The sequence below is a fragment of the Cryptomeria japonica genome, chromosome 6 (genome assembly GCF_030272615.1).
Source record: "Cryptomeria japonica chromosome 6, Sugi_1.0, whole genome shotgun sequence".
NCBI classification, from domain to species: Eukaryota; Viridiplantae; Streptophyta; class Pinopsida; order Cupressales; family Cupressaceae; genus Cryptomeria; species Cryptomeria japonica.
The window spans coordinates 475763722-475778191 of NC_081410.1; the positions used below are offsets into that span (position 1 = coordinate 475763722).

At 34.0% G+C, this 14470-nt stretch overlaps 1 protein-coding gene across 1 annotated transcript; it reads left to right on the plus strand.

Annotated features, from left to right (window-relative positions):
- The first annotated feature begins 8953 nt into the window (after nt 1-8953).
- On the plus strand, nt 8954-13766 carry LOC131051008 (probable serine/threonine-protein kinase PBL7). Its single transcript, XM_057985339.2, has 7 exons — nt 8954-9669; nt 10309-10562; nt 10662-10794; nt 11614-11872; nt 11978-12110; nt 12436-12525; nt 12610-13766. Exons 1-7 carry the CDS (start codon nt 9351-9353, stop codon nt 12823-12825), a joined length of 1404 nt encoding a protein of 467 aa, XP_057841322.2. The 5' UTR covers nt 8954-9350; the 3' UTR covers nt 12826-13766.
- The last annotated feature ends 704 nt before the right edge of the window (nt 13767-14470 follow it).

Sequence of the window (14470 nt, forward strand, 5' to 3'; positions counted from 1 at the left end):
CTCTCCCCCTTAGAACAAACTTTCCAAATTTGAACAACTGAATCACACACTAACTACTCCCCCAGAGCAGCAACACCCACTCATCAATTTGGATAACAGGATAAGAATATGAAGTCCACCAAATCGATGCAACTCATTGATATATGTTTTGTCTTAGAATGCAACATCGAATTCTTAAAAATATTGACAACACTTGAATTGTCACAATATATCATAGTAGGCTCATTATAAACAACTCTAATATCCTTCAACATCCGCTTCATCCAAAGTACCCGAGTACAGTTGCTAGCAACAACAATGTATTCAACTTATGTAGTAGATAAAGAAATGGCATCTTACTTCTTACTTGCCCAAGAAATCAACTTCTTTCCCAAAAATAATGCTCCATCGGTAGTGCTCTTCGACCAGTCATCAACATCACCTACCCAATCAACATCAGTATAAGCACTCAAAATGACATCATCATTATTTGAATACCAAAAACCATAATCAACTGTTCCCTTCAAATGTTTGAATATCCTCTTCACAACAGTAACATGATTTTCCTTAGGATCAGCCTAGACTCTTGTAACAAGACATACAACATTCATAATGTTAGGTCTAGTCCGAGTCAAATATACCAATCCTCCAATCATAGATCTATATAGGGTCTGGTTAGCCTTCAATAATTCATCATCTTTTGTCATCTTGCATCCAGTCACCATAGGAGTTCCAACAGGTTTGGAATCATCTAACCCAAACTTCTTCATCAATTCCTTCACATACTTTGATTAAAATACGAAAATGCCTTTGTCAATTTTTGTAATTTGCAATCCCAAAAAGAATTTCATCTCACCTATCATAGACATCTCAAATTATTTTTGCATATCATCAACAAACTTCTTACTCAAATCATTATTTCCTCCAAAAATAATGTCATCAACAAACACTTCAACAATCAGAATATTATCATCATCAATCTTGAAGTATAGGTTACTATCAACAGTACCTTTACAAAATCCCAACTTCATCAAATACCTATCCAATCTAGCGTACCAAGCTCTAGGGGCTTGTTTAAGTCCATACAGTGCTTTCTTCAATCTACATACAATGTCTTCTTCATCTATCAATGAAAATCCATCCGGTTGCTCAATGTAGACTTCCTCTTCCAATTCACCATTCAAATAGGCTAACTTCACATCCATTTGATATACCTTGAATTTGTTATGAGCAACATATGCAAGAAATAATCTAACAAATTCAATTCTAGATATTGGAGCAAAAGTCTCCTCAAAATCAATACCTTCCATTTGTGAATATCCCTTACATACTAGTCATGCTTTGTTTCTAACAACTTCTCCATCTTCATTCAACTTATTCTGGAACACCCATTTACTACCAATTACATTCTTGTCCTTAGGTCTCAGAACAAGTTTCCATGTATTGTTCTTCTAAATCTGATCTAACTCTTCTTCCATAGCTTTTACCCAATTTTCATCTTTACAAGCTTCAACAACATCTTTAGGCTCAATTTTGGAAATCAAACATGTTCCTTCAGTAACAATTCTTCTCATAGTCATCACACCTATATTTTTATCACCAATAATTTGATTCTCTAAATGATTTAATCTTACATACCTGGGAGTCTTCTGATTGTTCTAGTTTTCAGTCTCTTGAACTTCTTCACCACCACCAACATCAAGGTTTAATAACTTTTCCAGATCACTCTGTTTCATGCTCATAGTCTGCACTTGCTTTGAAGTAACAACCTAATCATCGGATTCATATCCACATGCTCTGATTTGCTTCTCATGATTCTCATCAACCTTCACATTTGCACTTTCCACTATTTTTCTTAGTCTTTTGTTGTAACATCGGTAGGCTTTGCTCTTAGTAGAATATCCCAAAAATATTCCTTCATCACATCTTGCATCAAATTTCCCTATATCCTCATCTCTTTTGATATAACATTTGCTTCCAAATATTCTAAAATATCTAACTGTACGAACATGACCAAACCATAACTCATAAGGGATCTTACCGAAATCACCTTTTATATGCACCCGATAGAATGTGTACACAGTAGTGCCAACAACTTCTCTCCAATAGATATGCAAAACATTTCCTTCAATCATCATAGTCCTAGCAACATCCAAAATAGTTATATTCTTCCTTTCAACAACTCCATTATGTTGAGGGGTTCACAAAGCAGATATCTGTCTTCGGATTTCATGCTCTTCATAAAATGAATTAAACTCATTGGAAGTGAATATTCCTCCTCTATCAGACCTTAGACACTTCAACTTCACTCTTGTCTTTGTATCCACTCTAGCTTTGAATATTTTGAATTTCTCCAGTTCTTCAGATTTCTCCCTTAGAAAAGTGACCCACATCATCCTAGAATAGTCATTAATCAACAACATAAAGTATTTGTCACCCTGCAAGCTTCTCACCCTAGAAGGTCCACATAAATCAGTATGCACAAGATATAATAACCCATTAGATGTATATGGTTTTATCTTGAATGAAATTCTTGTTTTCTTTTACAATTAACATTCTTTACACACTGGATTAGTAGGTTTCACTATCTTATGCAGATCTCTAACAGCTTGAGTAGAACTTATCTTAATCATGCAGTCAAAGTTAACATGACACATTTTCCTATGCCACAACCAACTCTCATCAATCTGAGCAATCAAACAACTTTTCTCACCAGCATTCAGATGAAAGATATTACCGTTAGTTTTAGTTCCTGATGCAATTTCTATACCGGAGCTATTCAATATCTTACACTTCCCATTCTTGAATTGTAAATCATATCCCTTATCAACCATTTGTCCAACACTCAAAAGATTATGCTTCAAACCTTGAACATATAAAACATCATTAGTATTATGCTTACCATTGAGAGAAATAGAACCTCTACCACAAATTACACAAGCTTTGTTATCTCCAAATCTCACTACACCGCCATCATACTTCTCCATATTCACAAATTTACCTTTGTCACCTGTCATGTGATGTGAACAACCACTGTCAATCATCCATTCATCTTTCTCTTCAATCTTAGTAGCCAATTCTTTCTCTTCAACTATGCAACTTGTAGAATCAACAAGCACCAGATCATCTTCTTTGATAGAAATAAACACAAATTCATCTTCTGAATTCCCTTTCTCAGAATCATCATTTGTCACACCTTCATCAACAACATAATAACATTTCTTCTGATATCTATACTTGCGATTAGGCATGTAAGGCTTATCATACTTTGACACTCTTATTCTCTTTCAGGACACCTAGAAGCAAAATGACCAATCTTATTGCATGGCAAACATTTCAAAGGTAACTTCCCTTCATACTTACCGACTCCCTTAGGCAATCTTTTGGCAATAAGTGCTTCAAGCTCTTCCAATTCTCTTTCTTGTTCTTCCATCTCTCTCATTTCCCTTTCATATCTGGAAACCCTAGTTGAACTTTCTCCTAGATCATACTTCTGCTTCTCGGATACAGTAGCTTTAAATGTAGTCTCAACTTTTCCATGTGATTCACCAAGTTCGCTCAATTCAAAAGCAACAATCTTACCAACCAACATATCTCTTGTCACAGTTGTCATAGTCTAGATCTTATCAATAGTAGCAACTTTGTGTATATAAGTAGGAGGCAAAGATCTCAACACTTTAGCTACTATCTCATCTTCTTCAAGGACTCCACTGACACACCTGATGTTCAACACAAGATCATTCACTTTAGCCATAAAGGATGAAATATTTTCATCTTCTCCCATTCTCATAAACTCATACTTTCCTTTCAAGATCTACAATTTAGCAACTTTAGCATGTTTATCTCCTTCATATAAGGTTTCTAGCCTCTCCCAAATCTCATGTACAGTCTACAATCCCATCACATTAGTCATCTCTGCATCAATCAAGGCACTCAATAATGCTTCTTTAGCTCTTATATTATGCTCATCATCATTGATCTTAGTTGTAGTAACATGACCATTCAAAGGAACATTGTAGGCATTCTTTGTGATCTTCCAATAATCCTCTCCAAGACACTTCAAGTGACATGACATCCGGTCCTTCCATATAGTGTAATTAATTTCATCAAATCTCAGACTTTCCTTCTTGAAAACAACTTCCATCCTGGATCTCCTCAAGCGGTCAAGCTCCTTCCAGAAGATCTAGCTCTGATACCAATTGTTGGCAACAACAATGCACGAAAACTGAGAGGGAGGTGAATAAGTTTTCACCAAATTAATCTTGACTTTAAATCTGATCAAGAACAACAATAGCAAAGATAAACACCACATCAACAACATACATAACACACAAATTTTGATGTGGAAAACCCGGTTAAGGAAAAACCACAATGGGAACCTACCCAAAATATGATGATACTCTGCAGATGTATGTGTAAATATTACAATGGGGAGTGCACATGCATTCGGGCACACTTCCTAGAGCTCACTGCTCAAAACAACAATGGGATACAACCTTGGGAAGACTCACTGCCTTACAAAGATCAGATACCAATCCAGATTACATGAACTAAAAGAATAACATCTCCAAATGCCTGATCACAGTTCCGATTAAGCACATTGTCTGCACTGCAACACTTCTCTGCTCTTCTCCACTGCCAAAAGATAAATTCACCTGTTCACACATACAATACTTCTCATAGATCGTAGACACAACCACATGCATACATCTTACAAGATTACAATACTTATTTATACAAATCATCAACCTTAACCTCAAGGTCAGCCCAACACATAAGACCTAACTATAAAACTACATCACACGATACATAAATCAATATGCTGACCAATATAATATTAACAAGGACATAGCATGAACCCAAATCAATTCCTCGAACATGCAACACCACTGAATATCTCGCCAAGATCATCCACAACACGCAAGAACCACTGGGTCGGTCATAATGTCACATAACATGAAGAATACCATCAGACCAATAAAATCTTCAATAATGTGCACCATAATCAATGCGGACCACCAAAACGCATAGAACATGATCAAAGAACATCAATAAGCAACATGAATTCCTCCGCAACAACTCAGATAATAAGAATCTTCATTATTTCATCACCAGAGCTCAAGAACACCAACAACAAACTAACGAATATGCTTGTGAAGTTCCAAATCATGAACCATCCAAACAGAGGACATGCATGAATGTCCCAAACACTCTCCAAAATCTGCACAATATAAGGAATCAATTCTAGAGCAATACAATCCAAAAAACATAACTCTGCAATACAAAACCAACAGAAAAACCAATCATCACACCGAATCACATAACTCGATTAAATCACCTTCCAGAGCACTGGAACTCATACTGAATGAACTAGAGATAAGTATCTCAAAACCCATTAATCCGCATCAACACATCTGCAACCAAACCAACTCTCGAGAACGAATCAATTTTTTGTAACACATGAATACGTTGACATCAATGACAACAACACATTCCAACAACTCTAATATCCAACAAAATCAAATTATTAATGACGACTTTTTAAAAATTAAAATTAGAAATTACATACAAACGTAAAAAAGTTCTACCTTTTTCAAAATAAAAGTAAAACAAACATATTAGAGAAAAATGCATATACTTTTAACTATAAATAAATAATAAGTAAAACTATTGAAGTCGTAAAACTATTAAAGAATAATTATAGACATTTTAGAAAATCTATTTAAAACGTATTTGTGGGGAGATCAGTTTATTGAATTTGTTCTTTAAGATAGATGAGAGTTACAAGATTAATATTGATGGAGGTTGTTTAAACAGACATATTTAAGATATTTATACTAGTAGACTTTAGATTTAAATCAATTTAACATAAATAAGACAAACTAAACATCAAGACAATACAATTCAACAACAAAAATATATATTAATAAAGAATACCTTTTTCTCTTTTACAAGATCATATTAAGGAGCTAATTGTTTTCATTTTAAAATAAATAAAATTAAAAAATAAGCTTCTTTGATTTATCCATAATATTTGAATGATTGTGAATGACTAAAGAACAAATTTTGTTTGAGTGTATATTCCTTGAAAACATTAATTGAGCATATAAAAACAAAATATATAGACATTGATGTAATCCATAAGAGTCCAAAACCAAAAGGCAAAACATTTTGAGGTTAAATGCCCTTAAACTTTTGATAAAAAGAAGTCTCGTTATTAAATAATTTAGTATTAATAAGGTTGGACATTTGTGTCCTTGTAATCACAGCTGTAATGCGTGGAGTATAGATTTGTATCACAAATTAACAAATGTTTAATGTATTTTTCTACACGACAATCTTAATGGCCATGTGAAAAGAGAATAAACTAATTTTAACTACCAACACTAACTACCACATGCTTTCTTCTACCTAAACTTCATTACATTCTTCATCACTTTCTAAACTAGGTACTATTTTAAATGAAATGAATGATTTTAACTATTTTAAATGAAATTAATGAATGATTTTTTAAAAAGAATTGTAGGTAAGGTTTTGTCAATATTTTAGAATGTATAATGTAAGATATTGTTGGGATTGTAGAAATAATTTATAATAATCTAGCGATTCAACATTATTTGAAAATTCATCTCTCTTACATTCCGATGATGGATCACAAAGTGTGATGAGAAACATTAATGCAAAAAACATACACAATTGAATCTAGAAAAAAACAACAACAAACACTACAAATTGTGAAAAATTGATATCCTTCATATTCAAGAAGTTTCCAGAGGCCACAATGATCGATATAATTTCTTCTAGATTAGACCGTGTAGATTTTTTGTTACCAATGTTTTAGATCAAACACTATGATCAATCATTGGAACAGATAACAATAGAAGAGAATTCAAGAAAATATACAAATATAACTTAAAATATATCTTGAACTATTTGATTCTTCGCCCTCTCTTTGATGCATATTAGTACTAACTATACATGTATACATATCTATCTTTTTAATATATTTATAATTTAATCTTAGTTTCTGTGAAAACCCTCTTTATATTTATAATTATTTTAATGTATCTTATAATATTCTTTAATTTTTTTAAATTTTCCATAATTATATAATATTTTTTATTAATATAGCAAAAGTATATTTATTAATATAGTTATTTTTTATTTTATTTTTTCACATATATCAATAATTAATAATTTAATTGATATTTACACATATTTCTAAAAGGTGTAATATATAATATATTATTATTTAGTTAGATGTGGTTCTTAACATGTCACAAATATTAATAATTATTAATATATATTCAGACAAGCTTACATATTGACAAGTTTATCAACTTCATTGTATATCAAGATTTTTTCTAAGTACCTCTTTTTTTCTTCAATGTTCCTTATGATTCTTTGAGTTACTTTTTCTAACTAGGGGAAGAGAACCAATAGCCGTCATAGCTAACTTCACGCACCCACATATCCTAAACAATACATTGGATTTTGATTTTTTTTAGTTGTCTTCATATGCGACTTAACTACTTTTAGCTATCGATCTGGCTTCTAGGTAGTAATGATGCACGCTGTGGAATTAGTTAAGTGCACAAAGGTCAAAAAGTACACATTTCAAAGTGTCGCTTGATACCTAACTAAAGATGTTCCAGTAATTGTCAACTCAAAATCACTAGTACTTGTTGACAAATGTCTCAATAGTGGTGCACAAATGGGCCAATTATGAACAAAAAATTATAAAATTGTTTGGCTATTGGTACAAAACAAATTTATTAATGGTTTTTTCACTATGACGACTATTGGGGGGTCAACATGACAATAAGGTGACGGTTATTGGAATTTGGAGTTGTCCTCCTCTATAATTTATCTCAAAATCTTGTTGACCCTACTATTTAATTACCTTGGTTCTTGAGCCACCTCTTCCCTCATCCATTTAGCTCGCTAGTTTAGGACACAATTATCTATTCTCTTCTCTTAATTATCATTCTGATGATCAATCATATAGTGTGATTTCAAATGTTGATGATAGAAATTACTCACACAATTCAATCCACAAATCTTGCAAGCCATCATTACAGACTGTGAAAAATCTTTGAAATCAATTTAATTATATATATATATATATATATATTAGAAAGAATATTCACAGTCAATAATCTCTTGATGTTAGTGATGAAGACAAACTTAATCATGCTACTTATCTAGTAGTACATAGAAAGATCCATCACATTATACATAAAACAATTGTAAACTTTGATATTAACACTTATAATACTCCTATCATAAAATAATAAATTATTTGTGTTTCTTTATTGAAATTTGATTTTTTTCATAATATGACTAACATTATAAAATTTCTTGTTGAATAATTATAATTTTATTAACACGAAAAAAATATTATATAATATTTTTAAATTCAATTAAATAATATCAAATTACTTCTTATTTATTTAAAATTTCATATTTTCCAAGAACAAAAGTCTAAATTTGATGGTTGTATCTTTATGCACTATTTATTACATTCCATCACATTCTAGACCTTCCAACCTTTATCATTTTTTAATGAATATGTGTTATTTTAGATCCCTTCAAAATATATTTAATTTATTGAATGTCATCATTATTTGATAATAAATTATAATTCAAAATATATTTAAATATTTTAACCATAAAATACAGCTAAATTTTTTAAATTGAACATAATATCAAAATTTAGAAAAACTAGTATACCTAATGTAAATTCAAATGTTGTTGATCATGAATTAAATTCAACTCTTGTCTAGTGATCATTAATTTTCATGTTAGTGAGAGTTTTAACGTTGTTATAATTCTTAATTTGTACTTGCTTAAATTCTTTTTATGTGTAAACTTGAAAATTTGAAATATGATGATGGCACGCAAAGACTTGACATGATTGCCAATGTAATAAAATAAAATAACTATTTGTAAATTTGGACAGACAGATTAGAGCCGTTGGCACATGTTTCTTCGCCCTCCTTGTATATACGTTGTGTGCGATATATACATTGTGTATGTCCTTTTACCAGGTTGAAGAGAATTAGTCCTTTTAACTGGCGAGTGGCGACGAGGAAAGTCGTTTCATAAAGCCTGCACAAGCCAACTGTTCAACACGGGAACTCGTTCCATGGATTGACTGGTCTTGTACTTATTCGCAACTGGGAATATGTCATTTTAGCGTGTCCTATCAAAAACCTTGATAGATGCATACAGGAATATATACACTGAGTATACGCTTTCTAGACTTTCTGCAACGGTCTGTGATTTCAAATTAGAAGCATAGAAAGCCCCAGCCATGAGAGAAGAGTTGTTATTTTTATATTTACTATGATTGGGGAAGTTCTGAGGCCATGGATCGTTTTAGGACTTTTGGATCTCCAGGCCCATCTCCATCTCCATCCGTATCTCCAACTCCATCTCCATTTCCATCTCTAGCTCTGTCTCTGTATGGTGACCAGTACAGTGGAGCGCATAGAAGCCATGCGGTTATTATATCAGTAGCCATAGTTTGCAGCCTGGTTTTTCTGGGATTATTATTGTTTGGATTCTACCGCTGTAGAAGAAGAGATGTAGGTAGAAGAAGCACTACAGAAAGGAAAATTGATGGATTCTCCCAAAATCTCAGTAATGGCAATGTATCAAGGCAAATCAGTGAAAACAGCAGCCCAGGTACTATATGTGCATTCACTTATACCCACCTTAACATTGTATCCGATTTCAATGGCACCCACAGTCCAGGTTAATATACACATTGTATATATACTCACATGAGTTTTCCTTTTCAACGACACCCGCTAAGTTTTCCTTTCCCAATGTGTATTACATTCCTTGATTATGTGCCCACATAAGTTTTCCTTTCCAGTGGCACCCTTTGTCCAGATAAACTGTTCATTTTCTATGTACGAACATGAATTTTTCTTTTCCATTATCACTCATAATCAAGATGCTGTAATCTTTTTGGACAGACAGAGAGTTTTCTTTCATTGTCTGTTTGCATACAACGAAATTATATGAGTAGAAGTGTTACTTTCAATAGAATCCTCTTTTTAGAGATGGGTCACAGAAAAAACACCTACACAGTTATTGTCATTGTCAAAAACATAATCACTTACATGGACTGATATCTATAGAAACAATTTGCATATACCCATGAGTTTGCTTTTAGTTGCTATCTATAGTCAGAGCAGGTAGGCCAAACTAGGAACTGGACTGTATTCAGAATCAATATATATAAATGTAAGATTCAGCTGCAAGAGTGTTGAGTAGTGATGTATATGTATTGAGGAATTTGCCTGTTGTCTGGTGCAGATTTGAGGAAAAGTTCATCAGCAGATCACATCAATCCTCCTATCTCTGCTATCCGTGTTATAACACACAAAGAAGCCCAGGTGTTTACATACAGGCAGCTCCAATTTGCTACAAACAATTTCAACCCTGCTAATGTTATAGGCAATGGAGGATTTGGGTTAGTGTACAGAAGCATCCTGCCTGATGGCAGAATAGTGGCCATCAAACAGCTTGATAGAGGTGGCAAGCAAGGAGAACATGAATTCAGAGTTGAGGTGTGCATTTTTGCTCTGAATTGGTGCCTTCAATTGAGAAACTGTGATTTGTTTTTCTCTTTTCAGGCGGATTAAGTTGTACATTTGATATTGTAACAGGTGGACCTTCTGAGCCGCTTGCATTCTCCCTATCTGCTTGAGCTGATTGGTTATTGTGCAGATCAAGACCACCGCCTTCTTGTGTATGAGTACATGTCTAATGGGAATTTGCAGGAACATCTTTACTCTGATGGTGAGTTTAAATTGTTGATCTATTCCAATGGTTGCTTAAGTGAACAAGCACAGAATCTCATTGAGGTCAACATGATGGTATTAAGCACTACACTCTTTTTGGGTGCTTCACCAAAAACCAAACTTATCTGTGGCAAAGTAGCCATTTCATTATTTACCGTTATATGTAAGGACGCTTGCTTGGCCTCAAGGCACCATTAATTCATAGCCATTGAGGCCTTCATCTTCGAGCAACTTACTTTCCATGATTGAGAAGTTCATGCAGTTGAACACAAAATCTTGAAGCCCGTGCAGTTGCACACAAAATCTCATCTGTTCCGAAACCAAGTCCTACGGTCCTGTTGAAAATAATCTGAGCTTAGGCATGCATCTGATCTACTATGTACTATGTCTGGAAAGCTTTTAATGGATCTTCAAAACCCCTAGTCCAGTCTATTCCCGGCAGATCAGCTCAGCTATTGATCTCTACACCTTTGCCGGTCGATTTAGATCGTCTGTGATCTGTCAATTATGCTAATTCAGAAAATATTTTTACTTCAGAAGAGAAAACCCGATAAGGATCTACATGTTTGATTCTGTTTTTCTCAAATCTGAAGGTTACTCGCAGTACTAGATTCAGAGAAAATCCTCAAAGTTTAACTCAGTGTTTTTAATTTATAGGGCTCTCACCAAGGTGGTTTTATTCTTTATGCTTTTGATCTGTTGAGGATTCACTTGGCATGAAATGGCTCGTTAGGGTTTAATTTTCTCTTGATGGAAAAGCTGAGCTGCACTGTTTGGAAACTTGCAATTTAAACATTTGGTTGTTGATTTGTGACAGGTTCACCAGGCAATCCACCTTTATTAGATTGGGGAACACGGTTGAGAATAGCCTTGGATGCAGCTAAAGGTCTAGAATACCTTCACGAGCAGGTCATTCCTCCAGTGATACACCGTGATTTGAAGGCCAGCAACATCCTGCTTGATGAAAACTTCAAAGCTAAAGTGTCTGATTTTGGGTTGGCAAAGCTTGGTTCGGACAAACTTAATGGTGAAATATCAACTCGGGTTCTAGGAACTACAGGATATGTTGCCCCCGAGTAAGTTTCTTAACATTTATCAAAGAATTTTTCTTAATTGAAAAACAAGCACAAGATTCCGCAAGGCTACAGGTCATTGATAACATTCTTAAAAATCTAATGCAGGTATGCTTTGACAGGACATCTTACTACAAAATCAGATGTATACAGTTTTGGTGTTGTGCTTCTAGAACTCTTAACTGGCCGTGTACCTGTGAATATGAAGAGGCCTCCTGGACAAGGTGTCCTTGTCTCATGGGTATTACTCTTCCCCCATTTTGATCCCTTGTATCACGTGCTTTATAGGACCAGATTATTTTTTAAGTGCCAAAGGGTTTTTTGGAATTGGCAGAGTTAGAGCAATGCCAAACAAATGATAAAATTCAAAAGCTTTAGGTATTTCTGGACTATGCAATTTGTAGAGGGGTCTAGTGGTCTGGTGAGATGCCCACAAGCATATGTTGGCGAAGAGGCTGATCTGTGACAGTTATTAACGTCAGTGGTCATTTCTAAAGTGGCAGTTTTGCCCATTTAAGCATTGTTTTCTTTTTAACTGATGGAGGAGAGTTGTTTGCTTTTGTTAGGCTCTTCCCTACCTTACAGACAGAGAGAGGGTTAGTGAAGTGGTAGATCCTTTTCTGAAAGAACAATACTTAAAGAAGGAACTGATACAGGTATTTTGAATTAATTTTCAAAAGCTTCTTATCCTCACAAATCCTGAAATTGCCTCATGAACTAATGCAACTAGTGCTCTGCAGGTTGCAGCCATTGCAGCAATGTGTGTACAGTCAGAAGCTGATTATCGACCTCTTATGACCGATGTTGTTCAATCACTTATTCCCCTTGTTAGACAACACACTGGATCCAGAGTGACAAGTTCTCCCAACTTCCGCCATCATATGGTTACTGTCAAATCCTCCTCAATTGACAGTGGAAGCAGTGGAACCAGCCTTAACAGCCCGCGCATAATCTAGGTTGAATCAGTCTGGGAAAAGTAGGCATGCTGCTAGCCCTGCATCCTCTTATCTTGGGTGTCAAAGTAGGGTTCTAATTATTTACAGAGTATGGGTACATGACTAATTTACTGTAAACAAGGTTAGATCTACACCTGAAAGCTTCAAGGTTGCTTACTAAACCTGGCAGTTAAATCTATTCGCATTCTTGCTGAAGAATCTTGTGGGATAAGGACATCGGAGCTGTTCTAAGTCTTTCATGAATCTTGGGTGCTCGATTATGCTGTTTGTGGCGAAGCTGGTTCAAACAATTGATACAGTAGATGCTAAGCTATGTACCAGCTACTACTGCATCTATACTACAGAATTTTGCTCTCTTTTTTCAAGCATTGTATCTTTAGAAGAAACTATTTCAGCAAAACCTTGGCTTTTGCTTATATCACCCACTATTCAAGGCCTGAAGTAGAGTATCCTATACCCTGTATTGAATTGTAGGTTTTCATATGTCCCTGTTCCAGTTTGATGGAACATTCTCCTGTTGCGAGCTGATTTTCATTCCATGTTATATCTATTTTAAAGGAAGGTTCTTCTTGAACTTTTAGCTTCTGTCTTCTGAATATATCCCTCGGCTAGTTATTCTCTTATACATTTTCCAGGATTCCATTCATGCGACCTGTTCTACACTGTCTGAACTCAACCCATTGAATTTGGACCTCTCTAGTTCAATGTTAATGGATTTGTAGATTTCACATCCTATTAAAGCAGTTTTGAATAAAAACTAGAGCAGTGGGGATAAAGCTATTTGAGAGGAAAAACAATTATCCTCTAGTCATTGTCATTGTTATTGCAATGTATGATAATTATCCTCTAGTAGAGGGTTTGTGCTCAAAGTTTTTCTTCCAGGACAGTTTCATGGAAATATGTAATTGTGCTTACATTAATAAGTGATTATTCTTTTTGAAGAGCCTGTACATTTAGCAAATAAGTTTTACAAAGCTTAGTAGATACATATCTACTGGTAGTTTGCATGAAATCTTTTTAAAAAGTTTGAAAGCTACTTGTCTATAAACAACTCTTAATTTTTCCTAATATCTATTGGGAAATTTTAATTTATCTGCCTTATAAGACTACAGCTTAAAATGTATTTTGTTCCTGCAATGGTGTCTGTTCTTTGCTGGACAATTTGGTGATCTGATTTTGTTTTAAAGAGAGTTTTTTCACATGTTACTATTTATAATTAATTTTGAATATTAAATAATATGAAAGTCACTTTTCTATTTATACTATAATTCACAATGGTCTGTGTTCTTGGCTAGAATTCAAAATTTTGGGGCAATTTGATGATGTAAAAATACGAAGTAAAGTAGGTAGGTTCACTCATCTTAGAGTTACATCATTAAATTTTAGATAAACTTACAAGTATATCAAAGGTTTTCTACATACTAAGTGTATACTAAGTGTCTACTGTTCAAGGAGAAAGGTCATTATATTAATGTTTTATCTTCCATTTTAATCTGAAGGCTAAATGGTCTCATCACTTTCCACTTGATAAGTGAGACCCTAACCTTCATTGATAGGGTCAAAGCAAAAATACTTTGTAAGAAGCGAATTTGTGATACATCCATGTGATGTGAACTTAATGAAGACTTTGCTAATGATATGTAAT

What these genes read in the sequence shown, in the direction of transcription:
- LOC131051008 (XM_057985339.2), top strand. Translation starts at nt 9,351, where the DNA reads ATGGATCGTTTTAGGACTTTTGGATCTCCAGGCCCATCTCCATCTCCA. An exon ending in ACAGGATATGTTGCCCCCGA is followed by an intron (nt 11,873 to 11,977) that starts GTAAGTTTCTTA and finishes AATCTAATGCAG; the next exon opens with GTATGCTTTGACAGGACATC. An exon ending in AAGGTGTCCTTGTCTCATGG is followed by an intron (nt 12,111 to 12,435) that starts GTATTACTCTTC and finishes TGCTTTTGTTAG; the next exon opens with GCTCTTCCCTACCTTACAGA.